The 21465-nt window shown below is 36.6% G+C and overlaps 1 protein-coding gene across 7 annotated transcripts in view; it reads left to right on the forward strand.

Annotated features, from left to right (window-relative positions):
* The first annotated feature begins 3050 nt into the window (after window positions 1-3050).
* egg (SET domain bifurcated histone lysine methyltransferase eggless) overlaps window positions 3051-21465 on the forward strand; it is a 44131-nt gene continuing 25716 nt past the window's right edge. The window contains exons 1-13 of one of the 7 annotated variants that reach the window (XM_069313386.1): window positions 3051-3243; window positions 5529-6115; window positions 9715-9782; window positions 11252-11400; window positions 11771-11928; window positions 13729-13884; window positions 14713-14813; window positions 15551-15604; window positions 17636-17812; window positions 18098-18324; window positions 18939-19138; window positions 19945-20144; window positions 20598-20682. In XM_069313386.1, coding sequence (XP_069169487.1) covers window positions 5593-6115; window positions 9715-9782; window positions 11252-11400; window positions 11771-11928; window positions 13729-13884; window positions 14713-14813; window positions 15551-15604; window positions 17636-17812; window positions 18098-18324; window positions 18939-19138; window positions 19945-20144; window positions 20598-20682 — 2098 coding nt within the window. In that variant the 5' untranslated portion in view covers window positions 3051-3243; window positions 5529-5592. The remainder of the gene's footprint in view (window positions 3244-5528; window positions 6116-9714; window positions 9783-11251; window positions 11401-11770; window positions 11929-13728; window positions 13885-14712; window positions 14814-15550; window positions 15605-17635; window positions 17813-18097; window positions 18325-18938; window positions 19139-19944; window positions 20145-20597; window positions 20683-21465) is intronic. The other 6 variants (XM_045764291.2, XM_069313389.1, XM_069313387.1 and 3 more) reach the window with 6 other exon arrangements.

Consider the following 21465-nt stretch of genomic DNA (forward strand, 5'->3'; position numbering starts at 1 on the left):
CGTGCCACCTTTTAGGTGGCTTAATCTTCATCAATCAATCGTCCAGACATTCACAACCCCGTTCATGTGCCAGGTAAGTCCACTATGAGCTCACCACACCCCGTGTTACTTGGAACTTTTTGTTCAGAGTAGCTAAATATAAAACAACAACAGTCCAGACATTAGAATACACTTCCAGTGCTCTCAGCTGTAACATCTACTCTCGCTCCCCGTGTGACGGTAGACACGTACAGTTTTTGTATAAAGAATTACTTGCACCCTTAATATTAACGTAAATTCCACTTGCATATATTTTTCTTTTGTTTTCTTTTGTAAAGCCAAGTGTTTAAGGGCTTTGTTTTTCATTAATTACTAATTATTTTTGTGTATTATTAAAGTAATTGTATTAAATGTTTGAAATTTTTATTCTCTTCGATTTTCACCCGCAGCTCTCACACTGTAGAGGACACAAGCAGTGTTTTTCTGTTTTACTTTTTTTTTATTAATGTGCGATTGGCACAAGACCTGCCATAATAGCTACTGCTCTATTCCAGTCGCACAACGTGCGGTATCAAACATCCACTAGCCAGTATGACATTGTAATTGACAGGATTAGGCTGTGATATCGATATCTATGGCAGGTGGCTGCAGGTAATGAATCCCCCAATGGGTGAACATTCCCATTGTAAACTATGTGAACAAGAGCTAATACATATTCTCCAACACTATATCTATGAGTGCCCTGTTATCAGTGATTTCAGATCAAATGGTATAAGGTACTTTGAGCTCTGTAATTACTTCATACACTCAGGAATATTGGAAGACATTCTTGTGCTGTATCCAGATTTTGCTAGTGGAGGCTAATGGTCATATATTTCAATATATATAATTAATATATATAAGTCATAATTTAATAATATATATATATATATATATATATATATATATATATATATATATATATATATATATATATATATAATAGCAACATAGAACATTTCATGTTCTCTCCTGATTCAATGTATTACTAACCATTCTGTGAGATGCGGATATTAGATGAACTTACAGTAGTTTTTGATCTATACTGTAATCTTTCATACAGAATAGGGTAGCAGCACATTGCTGTGTATACCTAAGCTTGTTAATAAATAATAATATTATTAAGGAGAGACAGTAATTTACTGGTAATCTAGATTGGTCATATGTAGGATGAAGGTTTAGTCTGGAGCCTGTACTAGCAAACTTCGATATGCTAGGAGGATAGCCTATCAAATACCTTTGTGTAAATTGGGTTAAAAATTTCCATATATCTTATGCCATTTGATTTAAAATCATTGATAATCGGGAATTAGAAATACAATAATGAAGAGCGTCTTAGCTTGGGTGTTTACATATAATGGCGTGTGTTAAAGATTCGCTACCAGCCTAAAGTAACAATATTCCACTCTAATTCTGATCATGAATTTGTCGTACTGTCTAACAGCAAGAACCAGACGTATTGAGTTATAATCTGCTTAGAACATAATTTTATGTACAAACAGTGCAAAACTTCCACCAGACAGTATGAATAATTATCCACAGAAAGTGATGATCTCTGCTTGCTATGTGCTACCAATTAAATGCATAGCATTCTTTCCTAACATAAGATGGATGTTTACTATTTGGCACTATCTTACCCTTTGCTTATTGTGTTTTTAATTTATCCTATATTAAATATACATAAAAAGTTTCAACACTAAGTAAACTAAGACGCCATATGAGTGATGAAAGATGTACAAGTTCTGTAAGTGTTCACATAATGTTGAATCCTGGCTGCTTTATAACGTAAAATATGAAAACTGAGATAACATATTAAAGAAAACTACAGAAGACCTAATAGCAGTTAAGCAAATGAAGTAGAAAACGCTGTGCGTACTAGTGGCTATAGGCACAGTATATACTTGAAATATACTCTATATATCTATGTATATACTCTAGAAATCCAACATTCTGCTTGAAACTCATTTTGTATGTAATTTTCCCTAAATAAAATTATCATTATTATTATACAAAATGAAGAGAAACGCGAAAATGAAAAAAAGGAAATCAAACATAGAAACAAAATATGAGACGAAAGCCAAACGTGAATGAATACACTCTGGCTTCCTGTCCCTGGACACACTGAATTAATTATTAATAGCAAAATCAGAGTCGAGCACAAGAATATCTTCCAATATTCGTGGGTGTATAAATTAAGAAGTTACAGATGTCAAAGTACCTCATGCTATTCGGTCAGAAGTCACTGATTACAGAGCAATCACAGATATCGTGTTAATTCACTCCAGTTGTTCGCTCATTGTTATAGCTCTTATTCACACAGTTTGCAATTGGAATGTTCACCATTGGGGGAGTCATTATATGCAATAAATATCAATATTCCAGCCCAATTCTGGCAATTATAATGTCACACTGTCTAGTAGATACTTTGTGCACCCACTAAATGTATTATACCTTGTGAATAAATTATTATTATTATTATTAATTGTATGAGTTGCTCTAGAAGGATACAAGTCACATATTACACAAAACGATTCGCTAACGGATTTTGAAACCTACCTAACCTAACCCAAGATAACCTAAGATAACCCACGGGAGTGAAGGAGTGTAAGGTGAGGCAGAAGACGTGAGCCTTACTGCGCCCGTACATAAGGGTCATCAACACAAGACCTTCCTGCACTGTGTTTACTACACGAGGATGACACTCCTACACTGACCCTACACTCCAATACTTATGAAATATTACATCTAAAAGTAAATTCAAAACGATTAATAATGTTGTAAATACGGTAGGCGATTAAGTTTAGGATATATTTATATTAAATTAACAAAATGTCGTCTAGTGTAGGATGTTTCCTGATGGAGATATTATTGGAGATATAAAAATGTAGTGCTAATTTGTTAGGAATGTTTGTTGCCATTTAAATATAATAACATGTGCCTTTAAGTTAAGGTAAAGAGGAATGAGAGTTAATGCAAAGTATCCTGGATATTAGGTTGCCTCGTAAGAGGTTATATTTTACTGGTGTGTGAGACTAAGGCGGGAGTGTGAGGATCCTGGGCGGCGTCTATCGCCCGCCAACGCTTATACTCACCTCACATTCACTTCATATTCCTGTACTCACCTCACACTCATGTAACATGTGAGTACTTGACCGCTCTTGGCCCAGTGCTTGTCTCTGGACGATGGTTCACCGCCCAAGGTGTGGGCTGCCGCCTCTAATAACGGTGAGTATACCCGTCTTCACCACCATGGGAATGTTTCCCCTGACTGTTGTGGTGGGAAGACGGGTGTGTAAACACCTCCTGGTGTGTTGTGGTGTAAACGAGGCTCCTGGTGTGGTGTGTAAACAAGTTTCCTGGTGTGTTGTGTAAACAAGTTTCCTGGTGTGTTGTGTAAACAAGTTTCCTGGTGTGTTGTGTAAACAAGTTTCCTGGTGTGTTGTGTAAACAAGTTTCCTGGTGTGTTGTGTAAACAAGTTTCCTGGTGTGTTGTGGTGTAAACGAGGCTCCTGGTGTGTTGTGGTGTAAACGAGGCTCCTGGTGTGTTGTGGTGTAAACGAGGCTCCTGGTGTGTTGTGGTGTAAACGAGGCTCCTGGTGTGTTGTGGTGTAAACGAGGCTCCTGGTGTGTTGTGGTGTAAACGAGGCTCCTGGTGTGTTGTGGTGTAAACGAGGCTCCTGGTGTGTTGTGGTGTAAACGAGGCTCCTGGTGTGTTGTGGTGTAAACGAGGCTCCTGGTGTAAGGTGAAGAGTTATGGATGACATGATAGAGGTGTACAGGCGGATGAATGGGCATAACAAAGAGGATATTAATAGGGTATTAAAAGTATCAATACAAGACAGAACACGAAACAACGGGTATAAATTGGATAACTTTAGATTTAGGAAAGACCTGGGTAAATACTGGTTCGGTAACAGGGTTGTTGATTTGTGGAACCAATTACCGCGTAACGTGGTGGAGGTGGGGTCCCTTGATTATTTCAAACGTGTTTTGGACATACATACGAGTGGGATTGAGTAGTTATAAATAGGAACTGCCTCTTTTGAGCCAATGGGCCTACTGCAGTTACCTTTATTCATATGTTCTTTTGCGGTCCGTCTAATTACCCAAAACTACCCAAATTTACTCAAAGCTACCTAAAGCTTCCTAGCATTATGTAAGTAATGAAGAAATAAGATATATTTACTCACTATAATGTTGGTGCTGTAGGTAGAACATGAATATATATACTTTTACTCTGAAATAATATACACTTATAACGAAATTAGATGAAACTAAGTGGCATGAGAGGCCATAGGAAGTCGACGATACAAGCGACAATGTTGTGGAGCGACTTATCCAAGATATATTGTTGCCTACAGGTTTTATTAGATAGGTTTAGTTAGGTTAGGTTTGGGTAGGTTGGTTAGGCTAGGTAGGTACAGAAGGCTGATATGCCAGCAAACAATCTCCTAGCAACAATGTGTCTTGGATAAGCCGCTCCACAACATTGTTGCTTTGGCATCACCGGCAGCTATTTTCGTCTAATTTCGTTATAAAAGGATACTTTCTCGGGGTAAAAATATGGTTTTCCATGTTCTACGTTCAGCACCAACATTATAATGAATAAATATATCATATTTATTCATTGCTAACCTAATGTTAGGAAGATTTGGGTGGCTTGTTAGGAAGCTTTGAGTAGCTTTAACTGCTTTATACCTGCTTGATGGGGTTTGGGAGTTCTTCTACTCCCCAAGCCCGGCCTGAGGCCAGGCTTGACTTGTGAGAGCTTGGTCCACCAAGCTGTTGCTTGGAGCGGCCCGCAGGCCCCACATACCCACCACAGCCCGGTTGGTTCAGCACTCCTTGGAGAAAACTATTTAGTTTTCCACCTAGGGCATAATTAAGCCTCGGGGACCCCTAGAGGATTCGGTTGAATCTTAGTTTGTATTAGTTTTGTAGCATATCGTGGCCTAGTGGTTTAAGGCGTGTACTTGGGAGTACCCAGGGTTCAGGTTCAAATCCTCATGGCTCCTAATGATTCTCTGACTGGTGAATTCTACCGGTTCATGTTTCCTCCTTCCATTCTTCATCTGGCATAATTTGCTGGAAAAGAAAGGGAAATGTTTTGTGTGAAAGGCTTTTAATGATTTGCAAGGGCTGATGTGACTTAATAATATGGAGCTGTCTCAGTGTGGCGAGCAACAGGGAGCCACTGAGATTTCCCAATAAAGAAGCGTTTTATTACATTTAATCTGTTAATAAATATAATATTATTGTTATTGCTGCTGCAGATGATGAGTCACAATACTGTGGCTGAAGATATGATGATCAAACCACACATCAGAAGATGAGGAGACGACAACATTTTGGTCCATCCTGGACCATTTTAAAGTCTTTATAATGGTCCAGGATGGACGGAAATGTTGTCGTCTCCTCATTTTTCTGGTGTGTGGTTTGGTCATTTATTAATTATTATTATTACTGTATTATGATTATTATTACTATTACTATTATTATTAATATTACAGTACAGTATTATTATTCAGAAACAGTTGGTGTCTCCTTTATTCTCTTGAAGATAAGAGCTCCTTCATGTCCAATGAGAGGAAGTATGTGTGTGCGCACTGCAACTACTCCTACTCTTCGAGCACACACTTGCAAGAACATTTATATAATTTTTGTCAGAAATGTAAAAAATGTTTTGTATCACTTCAACGATTAGAAAATCATCATTGTGCAAAGGAAAACTTTTGTGTGAAATGCAATCGGACTTTTTCATCATCGATCAGATTTAACTATCACAAGTGTACATACTGTCCAAAGTGCTCCTATAATTATAGTACTTATCAAAAATTTAGAAAACACAGGTGCACAGAGAAAAAAGGACCAAGAGGTGAAATAGAAAAATCTTCTATTGAGACCGAGAATTCTGTGAAAGAGAGTACTGGTATTAGCATAGGATTAGTACCAACACAGTCAGTGAAACAACAGACTGAACAAGTTAAGATAATCCCAGTAATAGTGTCAAAAGAAGCAAACAACTTAAATGGACATGAGCATTCTTCTTCCAGCATTCTCCTGAAGACATCATCATTGAAGCATAACACAGAAAATGGTAACTGTTAATTCCTTGTAAACTGCATGCAGTCAGCAGGAACCACTAAATTTAGAGTACTTCTTACAAAAATAAGTAGTTTTATAGTTCATTCATCAGTTCCCAGTACTTTATACCATATTGGTTTTGGTTAACAGTAGTTTAACATGAGAGTTTCAAGACAATTGTTAATTTTTCTTGCAGTATTTAGTGAGTCGATCTGACACTGATAATTTGTTCACTGTTGTACATTCTTGCATGTTTGTCTTTGTAGATTTGACAATAAGTACAATAATTATAAAAAATGGTTGCAATAAATGTGACCAGTTATGCATTTTCAGCATTTTGAATAGTACCTCCATCTATCTCACTTATAAAATTATTGGAATCAAGATAAGTGGAATAAACAGTACACGCATACTTTACAATATTGAGTAAGCAGTCAGCTCTCAGGAATTATCCTTGTGAAAGGAGAAGAAACAAAATTATAGTGAAGTGGGGACTGGACTTGAAGTAGTGTACTTAGTGAGAGGCTGCAACAAAGTTAGAGGATGCTAAAGTGGAGCAGTTACACTAAATACAGTACTTAAATATGAGTTTTCTTGATAGCAATTTTCAAATACTGTAGTGTCTTAATGATAAAAAAAAATGTAAGTTTTATAAATGTTTATCATATCCTAATATTATACGTTAACATTTTGAATTCCTTCAAAGTACAATACTGCTCTACTTCCCTTTTTGTCTCCTTCCTTCTCATGCCACTTAGTTTGTCACCATTTCTATTAGCTTTTGATTCAGTGTTGTATGATGCAGTAGGGGCTTGTTCACACATTATCCACACATTTGTATTGGATTTTATTGTTTGATACCAAATGTCTTGCTGCTGATTTCAATGAAAATGCCCTTTACATTAGGCAAGAAACTAATTTCTTATTTTGTAATTTTTGGAAGTGCCTTCTTGTAGTTTCCTTAGCCTTTGACACCCACACAAGGTTCCCGAGAACCATCCATTACCTACTGAAAACCTTGACCAGGATTCATTAAGCATTTACTCGCCCATTTATGAAACCTGTACATCTTTCAACAATCATTTTGGTTTTATTTACATTTATTAAACATCTTATGAGTTCTAAAGTACTATGTTTATAACAATAATAACCTCGGATTGTGATATTTTGAATCTTGTCAGCTGTTTAATATATGTTAACAAAGATGCCGTGTTTGTTGAAAGATGTACAAATTTAGTAGGTGGATGGATAAATGCTTCATGAATCCTGGTCCAGGATCAGGGGCCAGATTCACCAGGCATTTACACAAGCACTTATGAACCTGTACGTCTTTTCTGAATCTTTTGGAGGCTTTGTTCACATTTATTAAGCAGTTTATGAGGATGAAAACTTCCCAATCAAATGTTGTTGTTGTAAACAGCCTCCTAGCACTTTGGAGTTAAAAACGGTTCAATATATGTAAACAAAGCTGCCAAAGATTGAGAAAAGATGTACAGGTTTGTAAGTACAGTACTCGTGTAACTGCTTGATGAATCTGGTCCCTGATCTGCTTCGTATTATGAGGTGACGGAGAGACTGGGAGATCAGAGATCGACCCAAAACCAGGATAAAACCCACCATAAAGCATAGTGCAATAAAACAAGTACGGCTTGAATGAGAAAGTTATCCGGCAGTAGAAAAGTCCATCATTGGAGTGGCTGTGGGTGTTGTTGTTGTTGTCACACAACAACAGTTAGCATCTTTAGGTTGATGAATTTATTCCCATTCTATAATTTTCATAATTGTACTGTTGGTTACTATAAAATACGTAGTCATGTTTTTTTAAGTTTAATACTGTATTTGTTTTTATTGTGTTTAAAATTGAATAAATGCACAGTAAATATGTAATTATTTACTGTGTCTAAATTTGAATAATTTTGTTGTCATGCTGTAGCCCATAAATTGAAGCTGAAGAAGTAATTTTTAATTAATATAATACTGTACTGTATCACAAATGTATATAACTGAGCTAGTGTCACTAGTGAGCTAGTTTAATGGTGCATCCTCTTAGTCATATGTTAGGTGTTATATTGGTTTTAAGAGCTTGTGATCTGACAACACACATACTGGTAATTTAACAAGTCCTTTTTGAATAATCACTAGACTAATTTTTGTGAAATTCCTATTTTTACATTAGAATGATAAGTTTATATATACAGTATACTGTAATCTATTTTAAGTAGCATACAGTTGATGTTCAGTTTGGTAGTTTGGCCCCACAGTGGTACCCTGAAGTTCGCCATGTTGGGGACCACCAGAAATAGACATTTCATTACATTCAAGGATGGATTTTTAGACACTACAGAAATAGGTTACAGAAGTGTGTAGGCGTGTGTTGATCTCGGTTGTAAAAAACGGTGCTTGTATTGAAACATCATTGTTATTTAGCCAGTTTTTCCGCTCTCATGGGCTATGGAGGCATTAACCATGAAAAAACAATAGAACAATAGAGGAAACAAATATTTAAAAATTCTGTAAGAACACCTCATCCATTCACCATATCTTCCACATACAATACATGTTGTAGCATGACATAGAACTACTGTAGCACCATCACACTCTAGCAATATATCTATGTAAGTACCCTCACTATGCAACCATGGGTAAAGTGTCTTCATGAATTGCCATTAAAAATACAGCATATGTTAAATTTTAACTCCCCTGTAACTATAGTAATTGATTCCACCTAGCTTTATTCCTATATACTGTAATTGTACATATTATGAGCTCCCATTACAAGATAAAAGGACTGAGGAGTCTTGCTAGGTTGGCAGTACTCTGCTGTAATTTACATATTATGGTTACCGGATTGTTTACTCAAAATGAGGTCTTAACTCTCGAGTCCCACCTATTAGCAATATTTCCTGGTGCATTTTTATCTCCGAACATTCCAGTATACCTGCTTTTGGAGCTGTGAGTGTAATTTACATTTATTATTATTGCATCAAGCTCATTTCACTGCTTTTGGAGCTGTGAGTGTAATTTACATTTATTATTATTGCATCAAGCTCATTTCACTGCTTTTGGAGCTATGAGTGTAATTTACATTTATTATTACTGCATCAAGCTCATTCCACTGCTTTACCATCCTCTCTGCAATAGTTCGACCCAATAGAGTTTAATCATATAAATGTTTAAATGTATGTATAGTATATGGCATGATAACCTCCTCCCTATTTCATTCTATTTCTCTCTTTGTTTTTAGCTAAAGGAATGTTTGCCGACATTCCTATGGCTCTTGTGTGTTTCTAGCTTCCATCAGTGTTCTTGTGTTCTGTTGTTGCAAGTGCTAAACATTTCATTTTAACTTACTGTACTTTGTCAATAAGTTTCCTTAGGGTTTTAAACATCACAATCATGTATCATCCTTCCCACCTCTTGTGTAATGCAAGACCTAGCTCCCCCAGTGTTTCAGAGTGTACATATAGTACTGTATATGCATACATGCACGTTGTATTATGTAACAACAATAATCTTATTTCAAGTAGTCAGATGTTAAGGGACTATTTATTCTTTCTCTTTTATTAGTCAAGGCTTTACAAAGATTTGGGAAATAAAGATTTTTATTTTCAGATAACACACACTACAATTTAAGCAACACCAGCACCATGGCGGAAATAATTGACCTCTCGGATGATGATGTAAGTACAGTACTATACACATGAATACCTGTGTAAATATTTGATTATATGTAGTACCTCTGAAGTTGTAAGACATTCAGTACAGTACAGTACTGTATATTTGTGTGGTTTTCTGAGCTGTATTGTATTATGTTGTCACTGCCTAACCTATAGTGCTGGTCTGTATCAAGATACTGTTATTGCCAAGCATGAGCAGGCTTTATATAGAATTGATTCTGCAAGGGAATATTTATGTACACTAGGTCATAGTGTCCTTGCAGGACTATATAAAGGTGTTGGAAATCACCATGGGCTATGTACTGACTTCTGGCCAGGATAGCAGATATTAAGAAGGACTGTGTTATCAGGCCTACCAGAAATACATTCCAGTGATGTTATGTGCATGATCTTCAAGGAAATGGCAAAACTTCAGTCTGTCAATCTAAACGTCCGTACAGTACCTTGACCCCACCAGTTGGCATTGCTGTTGCAAGGTAGGCCTTGCAACAGCCCAGAAGCCGTATACTGTATTCTGACTGAGTCAGTATCAAGTTGGCAGGGCCTGTGTGTATTTACTGGGAATAACCAATGGCTAGTTCTCTATTGAGAGACTGGCAAATTTTCCTACTTAGGTTGCTTGTAGGGACTTAAGGTTGTGTTCTTTAAGCAGTCATATATAGTAGTAGTTCAGGCAACTTCTAGTTGGAACTTAAAGGTTTTACTCAGGTCACCAGTGGTGTGTATTAGATACACGACAAGTTCACTAAGAAAGGTTTATTAATCTCGGTCTAAAATCAGCTGTTTATGCTCTCTTGTTTAGTAGATCAGCAAAAGCTGTGCACCATATTATTGTTCCGCTATTATTTCTGGAAGAAAATCTTACAGAATTCAGCATGCAAGACTCATATCAATGTACGTACTATATTTGGAAACGTAGAAATATTCTGTCTGCCTGATATGAAGCAGTAGCATTAGACTTGAGACACCAAGCCTGAAACAATTATGTCAAGAATGCTAAGAAATAAGAGACATATATAAAGGCAATGAACATTTTGCGAGACTACTAATTCACCTCATATTACTGGAGGATCCCTGATGTGTTTAAATAACAGTTTCCTGAACCTCTGCATTAGAGAACTGCCCTAAAAGCTCCACTTGTGAAGATCAGACCAAAGTTAGGAATGGTTCAAATAGAACTATTGACTGGATAGGGACAATTCATAAGAAAGACTGGGAACCAATGCTGCCAGTCACAGGGAAGCAAGCAAGATCGCATGACCCATAAGCAGCTCTAACTGTCTCTGGATATGCAACAAAACTTCCCAGAATGATAAAGCAAATGGTTGTACTACTCTGAACTGCATATTTATAAATAACTTTAATGTTCCTTACCCATTACTTTTTGGCACCATTTATAACAAATTTAATTGAACTTATTTTTGCTTGTCACAGTACTCACCAAAAATTTATATATTTTGGGGGGGCTTCAGATTGTGATAGAGGAAGTCCACAGAAAGAAAGGGCCTGGGGGTGTGAAGCGACCCTTTCGCTGCCTCAATTCTGACTGCCGTGCAGAGAAGGATTTGATTCGTGCTGAAGATTTTGTCCGTAGATACTTTGGAGTACTTTCATATCCGAAGTGAGTGTTTTTAGTTTGTTGTCAGTAAAATGCTTGTTAAATTTCTATTTACAAAAGAATGGACAATCTGTAAATTAAAATTGTTATGGTTAATTTTTTGTTAATGTTAATATTTATAGTACTGTGCTGTCTTTTATTATTTTAAATATAATAAAAAAAGAGCTTTTGTTTACTAGAAATATATACTGTACTCTTAACCATTTCTTGTGTATCAAGTTTGCAATCTAATTTATTCATGAGACAAACATAAATACAAGAGTGACCCGAAAAGTGTGGTTAATGGTGTACAAACAGTTTACGTTATATAAATGGCTGAATATTCGGTTAAATGTTGCTATATATTTTACTCTGATATTTTGGTTTATTACAGGAAAAAGAGAGTATGTATAACCTGTCTGCGGGAGGCCAAGTCTCAGCAGGATTATTTGGTCGATACTTTACGCTCAAGACGGCTGCTCCTGGCAGAGAAATTACCTCCCCCAAAGACAACAGTTGTTCTCACGGATTCAGATTCAGATCCCTCTGACAGTAAGTATGTCTTGTATGTTTGCACGGAATTAAGCCTAGGGAGCCGGTTGGCCGAGCGGACAGCACGCTGGACTTGTGATCCTGGGTTCGATCCCAGGCGCCGGCGAGAAACATTGGGCAGAGTTTCTTTCACCCTATGCCCCTGTTACCTAGCAGTAAAGTAGGTACCTGGGTGTTAGTCAGCTGTCACAGGCTGCTTTCTGGGGGTGGAGGCCTGGTCAAGGACTGGGCTGCGGGGACACTAAAAAAGCCCTGAAATCATCTCAAGATAACCTCAAGATAGGTACAGTATATAGAAGCTTTAAGATTTTAAAGATTTCAAAATATAGCCAAGCAGAATGAACCATTGAATAATGTTTTGATGATGAGGAAAATCTCTTAACTTATACATTGTTGATGATTGCAAGCTTGCAAAACATCAAAGCAAAATATACAAGTGTAGTTCATAGGGATTTTTAATAAATAAAAAATGTAAATAATTTTTATTTTATTTGTTTCATTGAATAGTTTTGTAAATGTGGAAATATTTCTTCATAATTGTGTTGTGCATCAAATGCACTTCTGTCCTAAAGGCTAACGATACTCAAAAGCACTCATAAACAGCCAGGAGGCTGTTTATAACAATAACAACAGTTTATTGGGAAATTTTCATGCTTGTAAACTGTTTAATAAATGTAACCGAAGCTGTCAAGGATTGAGAAAAGATGTAAACGTTCAAAAGTATTTGCATAACTGCTTCGTGAATCTGGCCCCAGGTCTCCTGGTTGGTGGTCTGGTCAACCAGGCTGTTAAACACAGCTGCTTGCAGCCTGATTTATGAATCACATCCTGGTTGATCAGGTATCCTTTAGAGGTGTTTATCAAGTTCTCTTTTGAACACCACATGAGGTCAGCTAGTTATGTCTCTTATGTTCAGAGGGTGAGTGTTGAAAAGTCATGTGCCCTTGATATTTACAGAGATCTCTCAGCATACCTATTGCACCTCTGCTTTTCTAACGGGGCTATGAACCCTTTTGCTGTGTGAAGTGTTTGTTGCCACCTGACAGGTTTTTATGGTATAGATGCTGGTACAGTATTCGGACAGTGAAGAAAGTTGAAGTTCTTTGTGGATTTGAAAATAGTTATACTGTATTGTTTTAGGTTTATTGTAAAACTGACATGTACTAGTCCATCCAAGATTCAGAGATTGGCTATTTTGGGATCTTCCCTTTTGGATGATCCAGGGGGCTAGACTCATGAAGCAGTTACGCAAGTACTTACGAACGTGTACATCTTTCCTCAATCTTTGATGCCTTTTCAAGAGAAGTTTCACTCCTCTTCAGATTAAGGAACTTACCTCTGACTCTCTTCTCTAATTTCCTTGAGACAATTTGCAAAGATCCTTGTCAAGATGAGGGACAAGGTTGTTGAAAGCCAGGTGGGAGATTTGGGTCCTGGTGCACCATATAGGCTCTGGCTTAGAAAGGAGTATTTGATAATGTTCAACACCTTATCTTTTTCCTTCATGTCTCATTTTAACATTGATATAGCCTGCTTGTGCCCTAATTAAGAGCAAATAACTTTAGTCATCCATTAAATTGATCTCATTCAACAAATCTTGGTACATTGCTCATGGATATAATTTTGCCAAATTACCATTTTCTTAGCAATATATTTGTTGTCGCTCAAGTCACATTTCTTTAAATACTCTATTTCAATTAATGTGTTTTGTAAATTTGGGATTTGTAAAATTTTCTGTTATAGCTTTGTGTTGATAGTGCAGCTTCACTCATCAGTGTTCACCATTCATATTTGATGCAGAAAATTCCAGTAGTGCAGAAACAGACATTGAATATGAATTCGATGATGGGAAGACCCTGGAGGAGGCTATGTCCGACCTAATCGTCGATTTGGGCTTGGACAGACAAATTACAGAAGGCGTCAAGCATTTGGAGGAGCGACTCTTGGCTGTACAAGGTACAGTTATGCTCTAGTCACACATTATATTACAGTATTTGTTATAAGATAAAAGTTTGTTGTAAATCGAGATGGAAAATGTCCAGCTATCTAAAAGTATCACAGTTGACTGTGAGTGATTAATTACAGTAGTGGATTATATTATTTTGACAGCTGATAAAACAAGAGAGCTAATTGCTCTTCCTTTATATTCTTAAGTCACATTAGGTACCTGATAAGCTAAAATTGGATATTAGGAAGAAATGTTAATTTAAGTAAGGTAGGAGACAATTTTTCTCCCCACTATGTAACTGTTTCTTGATTATGTGAATCTTCAGAGTGAGGAACTAGTGTCTAGTTCAGATAAGTTCTCTAGGTGGCTATCTAACCACTGCTCTGATAATCCAGAGATTACAGTTCTTCAGTCTTCTGTATCTGATGAGCTTTGCCGATCTTCAGTCCAATCCTTGCCCTCGGCCCTCCCCACTAGTTATTTGTGCCGTTATTTACCACCTGTAATTTTTTTTTTCATAATGGTTAACTAAATGAATGATAGATCATTGTGAAAAGGGAGAGTTACCCTTGTTAACCATTGCACTGCTTCAAGTGTCATATGCAATTTTTCCCCATTTGATTTGTTAACTATTTTTAGTCATACACACCTCAATGTAGTACTTTAAAATAGCTGCAGGCTTTAATGGTTAAGGTCTCTGGGACGTATAAACAGGGGGGAAGAGATAGGGCAGACACCAAGATAATGTTGTAATTTTTATTTACATAATCTTCTGTTCATCATGTATCACCCACCACAACTGCTGTTTAGTTAGTATTGTTATATTAAACTTTCAGAGGGCTTTGAGAATCTTCATACAGAGGAGTACTCAAAGATTGAAGGAGAACTTGATAAAGTTCGGAAGGATTTCTACAATAACTTCCGTCCAGAAATTATGGTTAGTACATAATACTTGTAAATTTGTAATTTATGAAAGAAAATTATTCTCAATACATTTATTTTGTTCACTACTACTACTAACTTTCCCAGAAGTTAGCACTGGTACAAGTTAGAAGATGCTTCCAGACATTCAGTTCCCTTACACTCCTCCAGACATTACCACCCCTTACCCTCCTCCAGACATTGTCCACCCTATACACACATAAATCACAATAGCATGATGCATCAAATGAACAAATCCACATGGGCCGTGATGAGGGTTCGAACTTAGCCTGGGATGATCCCAGACGCTGCCTTAGTCAACTTGGCCACGACATGGTAAAAGAATTGCAACCGGGAGTTCCACTGACCTCACACGGATCCTGCAGCCTCTCAGAGACACAAACCAGATTGAAAAGAGTGTAGTTACAGGTTGTGAGCTGTGCTCATGGTGTCCCATCTTCCCAGCACTCTGTCATATAACGCTTTGAATCTACTGATGGTTTTGGCCTCCACCACCTTTTCACTTAGTGTGTGTATGAGTGTGTGTGTGTGTCATAAAGGTTTGGTGTGGTTTGAATTGGGTGGAGCTTGCCAGATAGCAAGCATCAGGGACCTACCTGAAAGGTATTTCATTACATTCAATGTTAGCTTTTTTGTATACTAAAGTAGGAATATTTTTGTAAGTTTCTGTATACATCTTTAATTAACATATGTTGCTGTATTTGTAATAGACTTTCATTGTTTTTATTACAGTGGCAACCAGCTCTGGATATTGGACCATCAAGTACCATTGTGCAGCAGGATGGTGTAAGTTACCATTGGATGTGTGGGACTTTACTAACTAACCCCACAATAGTGGTCCTCCAGATAAGAAGGACCACTACTGTCAGGTTTTTATGGTATACACTTCTAGTGTCAGTTAGCATTTATAAATTCTAGTTATGTGAGGTCAAAGGACCAGAAATACAGAGAAGTGTAAATTGGTTTGCAATGCAACTTTGAAGGACCATCTCCAGATGGAGAAAATTATAAGACAACTAATGATGAACTTGTTCACTCAATTAAATAGTTAATTCTGATAACAAAAATGTAAAGAAAACTATTAAATCATTAATATAGCCTAATGTCCCAAGAACATAAATGGAAACAAATCTAGACAAGTAGTGCTAACACAGCTCCCAAAACATTTCATTAGGAATTATTTACTTATATAAGTCATTAAAGTGATTGATAAATATAGGAAAAACTTAGTTGAATTAAATCCTTGTCCCATTGTGCAGTCCACTTGTGAAAAGTTTTAGTATTGGTAAAGTCATCACCAACTTGGTTTGTAATGCGGAGCCAGTTATCAGTTCCGGCAATACCCACAAAAATTATCAATTAATAAGCTGCTGGTTAGCTGTGGCAATATTCTGCACAGGTATTATTGCATATCTCGGTCTATTAGAATATTTTATTTTATTTTATTTATTTATTTATTTATTTATTTATTTATTTATTTTTTTTTTTTTTTTTTTGAGATATATACAAGAGTTGTTACATTCTTGTACAGCTACTAGTACGCCTAGCGTTTCGGGCAGGTCCCTGGAATACGATCCCCTGCCGCGGAGAATCATTTTTACAACCAAGTACCCATTTTACTGTCGAGTTAAACAGAGGCTACAGTTAAGGATTTGCGCCCAGTAAGTCCTCCCCGGCCAGGATACGAACCCATGACAAAGCGCTCGCGGAACGCCAGGCGAGTGTCTTACCACTACACCACGGAGACTGGTGGAGAATATGATTTGATCTTAACTTCTGTACACTCAATATTCATCTTCCCATGAATATTTTGTTGTCCTGCTGCTTAACCCTTCAACTGTGCACCACAACCAGTGTTGTTTTTAGCCTATCATAAAATTTAAAACTCCCTCACACCCAAGGGGCTCACATTTGCTTCCTCAGGCCTCCAGCAACCGTTCCCCATCTTGAAAAAAAAGACCGAGTCTTTGCACTTTCCTTGTAGGCCCTTGGTAAACAGATGAGGACGATTGTCTGGCACATCACCATCCAATGTTTCAACGTGCAGGGCAACCATACTAGGAGGTTTTAACAGCAGCAAATGAGTGATTACCATGTATTCTTTGTTCTTTTGTTTCTTGATTTAATTCTTGATTTAATGTGTAACACAACTTGAAATTATCTTGGTGATAATCATAGTTACACTGCAATAATGATTTAAATTAATTTAGGTAAGAAACAGCAAATCTAATTTTTTATGCATTTATCATGCATATTTTTGGGAATCCATTACCTAGGAAATGTTGTTGCATGTAATGTAGCAAGTCACGTATGCTTAGGTATTCTCATACCAGTGTCCTGGAAAGTCTGTGTAACTAATACTATAAATTACTGATATTAATTGAATAAATTTTTTATTTTTATGAATAGTGGAAATAATTATCCACATGCCTTGGTCATTAATTTTAGTTTCTTGACATTTTTATACACTGTAATGCCATTTTGCAGATATTCCCTCAGTTTATTTGGTAAGTGCTCTAAATTGGGTATTCTTTTTACCTGAATGAAAAGTTTAAGAACATATTGAACCAATTTTTAATGTGTGGTAAATTACCAAGCTCTTGATATTGTTCAACATTTACTGTTGACTTTTTTCATTCTTGTAAGTTTATAAACAGTAACATTAACATCATTGCAGTTCTGGCCCCTAGTTCCTTTAATATTGTCAAACTTTAGGAAATTTGTTCATGTTAGGAATAAATTTCAAGCAGAATAGTTTTGTAATGTTATCATTTATCATGTGAGTCCGTTCTGGTGATTGTCATTTTTAATTTACAGTCTGGGGAAGTGATTGCAGAACCCTCCGTCTTTGTTCCAAATGAGAATTTACCCCCAGTTGGACCATTAAATAGATGGGAGCTGCAACCCAATGAGTTGGTGTACTCGATGAAGTATTCCCTCTTTGCCCGCTGGGTACAGGCACAAGTTATTGAAGTGGAAAGACGAGAAGCTAAGGTTCGTACTAATCATCTCTCCTGCTGTCCTTTTTTTTGTACTTAGGCTGTGACTAGAGTAACTCAAAACTTTACATACATTCATCACTTTCACATCCATTCACCAGTGTCATCGTACCACTAGATATTAGCATAAAGCGTTCTCTCGGATTACAGTAAATTTCTTTATTTTTAGTACCTGACAGTTTATTTTACCAAGTCTTTGCTTTTAATATTACAGTATTTTTATTTTAATATAAGAGCCTATTTGGAAATGGATCTTGATATATCTTTTCATTTGCTTCAGAACACAACATACAAGATTCGGTACAATCGTAATGCCAAAGGCTCGGGGCTTCCTCGAATCATGCCAGGGAGGCAGCTGGCATATATAAATCCATGTGCTACTCGTATTCCGGTTGGTACTCGTGTCATTGCAAAGTATAGAGATGATGACCCCAAAAATACTACAATATCTGGCTCCTTTTACGTGGGTGTAGTGGCTGAGATTCCTACAGCTGCTAACAAATACAGGTAACTTCTGCAACTGCTAACAATTGCTGGTAATTCCTACAGTTGCTAACAAATGCAGGTAATTTCTTTTATTGAACATTTGTTTTACCCTGACCTTTTGGAAATCTTGCAAGTCATTTACCAAGTTACCGTGTTTTTTAGCGTATAGGACACACCTGTTTTTTCAAAAATATTTTGTCAATACACAGTTTTGTATTGTACATCATACATATATTGAAAGTGATTTGTAAGTTAAGGGTATTTCATAACATCAGTTATTTTATAAATACATTAAACCATAGTTCAGATCATGCTAATTGTCAGTGGTAAACCCACAAGCTATCTACAGATAACCAAATAAATTATTCACACACTGCCCTGTGCAATAAAGAGGTAAACAAGTCATAATGTTATCACTAACTAATTATCCTGTGCTACAAAGAGAGAAAAGTTTGTCAGTATCATTTTCATTTAAATAATTTGCATAACCTATATAATGAGTTGTGTGGAAAAGGTTGTCAATATGTAGTTACCATGATGTTTAAAGAATTTGTCTGAGCCTTTGTGATTTGTTGTTAAAAAGGGTATTTGAAAATGCCTCATCACAAAACTAAATACATTTCATATTTTTACAGATATTTAATCTTTTTCGACGACGGATATGCCCAGTACGTGCTCCACCACGACATCCGTGTTGTGACGGAAAGCTCTGTTTGCCCTTGGGAGGATGTGTCCTCTGACTCAAGAGAGTTTATCAAGGAATATTTACAAATGTACCCTGAGCGGCCAATGGTGCGCCTTCAGAAGTGGAACTACGTCAAGACAGAATGGAATGGTTGGTATCTTTATATTGTTCACACGGGAGTTTATTATTTATAATTAGCCCAGTTTTCAGGGAATAATTATATATTTGGAAAAAGATTAGGGGATTAATTTTGCTATGCATCCTGTCTTTGTTATCTTTATTCCTTAAAGTATTACATATATTGTATAATACTAATAAGAAATATACCTGTTCTGCATTTTAATTTATTAAGAAAAATAAACTTAATCTTTCATCCTTGTGTGCCACATTCTATATTTGTCATTACTCAGAATTAAACAATCCTATTCTGCTGCTCTGCTAATTACCTAATTACGTGTGTCTTAAGTTAGTTTTGGCCCAATTAAAAAAATTATTAATTAAAATGGAAATAACTTATCAGTACTTATGATAAAATATTTGAAACATTTTATATTTAAGGAAACTGTTAGGTAACTCTAGTTATTAGCTTTGACATGTATACTGTCTGTGTGTATATGTCTAAATGTCTATATATATTTGTGTTGTGTAAAATATACATAGAATATTCATATATGTATACCATATGAATGTTGAGAACAGTTATTGTTGGTTCATGGTTATTGATTTAGGAAGAGACATTTGAAATTTGGAGAAATATTTGTTCAGCCGTAGTGTATGTAGAAGCGTGCACTCAGAGGTGAACAGTAAGACTGTATTGTGGAAAAAATAAAAATGCTCACATTACATGAAAACATTTACTTTCCTTACATTTTTGTGTTTCTGACCACCTGCTTGCTATGTGGAGTCATAATATTTATATTGACATTAACATTGCTATTAATTTGTCATCAAAACAGGGAGATGGTGGAAAGCACAGGTGAAAGAAGTTGATGGATCACTTGTCAAAATGTTCTTCCCCTTGGACGGACGTTCTGAATGGATCTACAGAGGATCAACACGACTAAGCCCACTTTTCAACAAGAAGTTGAATATCCAAGCTCAAGCTGAGCAGCCCCTCAGGACTATCCGTAGACGTACAGCAGCTCTTCCCGGAAGAGTGAGTGTTTGGAAGATTTGCAAATGTGTACAAGGTAGCATTCAGGCCAGCTTTGGGAAGACGTGTGTCTAAGATGTGTGTTTTAGAATATGTATATGATAATGAGTCCATCTTAATTTGCCTGTCATAATAAATTTGTATAAGCATGTCTTTCCATAGTTTCCAGTGGAATTTAGTGAACTTTGCCAAAGCTATACAGTGCACATTTAAATTAATAGAACTATAATTTCTAGGAATATTGCTATAGTGCAATGGTATTTATTAGCTTATACACCTTTTATTTCCCTTGACTGGTTCATGTAGATATCATACTGGCAGTGACACTTTATTCTAACTTCAATATAATCTTCCACCCATTGAACTTTTCCAATGTTCCATTACTTGTGATTACCGTTTTTATTAGTATGAATTTTGCTTGCAGACGTTGAGTATCAGATAGTGCTTTAATTGCAGGCTGTGGTAGAGTATGGAACATTTGGCCAAGAGCAAGATATTGAGTCTAGTATGACTGGTAAGTATCCAGAAGCATCAGCCATTGGTAAGTGGATATCATCTCTGAGTTAAGTGTTGGAATAAAACATTTCCCAGCTGTTTGATGCCTTTGGTAAAAATTATTTTATATTTTTGTTTGTTTTCTGTGGAGAGCCCCTCCGGCTCCGCGGAGCTATACCAGGCTGATGTGTGTATATTAGACCGTGACAACAGTCAATCGATGGAAGTATAAACCTACTGGGGACCACGAGCCAGAACCTGGTCTCCTCAGAGAGGCACGAGGTGCAATGGCCTATAGACACCCCCATGTACAGTGGTACCTCCGTTTTCTAATTTAATCCATTCCCAGAGACGGTTCGAAAACTGAAAATACAATAATCGAACTGAATTTTCCAATAAGAAATACTGCAATGTAAATTGAATTAATCCGTTCCACACCCCCAAAAATATTAACTAAAGAATACAGTTTATACAGAAAATCACTCATAGGTGCCATACCTTTATGGAGGACTCTTGTTGGCGTATGGAAGACAATGAGGAGGAGAGGTGTTAGTACACACAGAAATCACAATAGTGTTATATATCAAAAGATGGCAATTTATTCTTTTACCATGTCGTGGTACAGTTGATTAAGACACATCTGGGAACATCCCGTGCATAGGTTCGAATCCTCATCACAGCCCTTGTGGATTTGTTCAGAGGTGTTAGTGTTTGGAAGAGGAGTCCGCTTCCATTATAACGTCAGACAGTGATTACAATTCTGGGGTACTCTCTTACATTTTGCAGGCATACCACTAGGACCTGGTTGTGGCTCACTGCTTGCTCGTCT

This window comes from Procambarus clarkii, chromosome 75 (genome assembly GCF_040958095.1).
Source record: "Procambarus clarkii isolate CNS0578487 chromosome 75, FALCON_Pclarkii_2.0, whole genome shotgun sequence".
Taxonomy (NCBI): domain Eukaryota; kingdom Metazoa; phylum Arthropoda; class Malacostraca; order Decapoda; family Cambaridae; genus Procambarus; species Procambarus clarkii.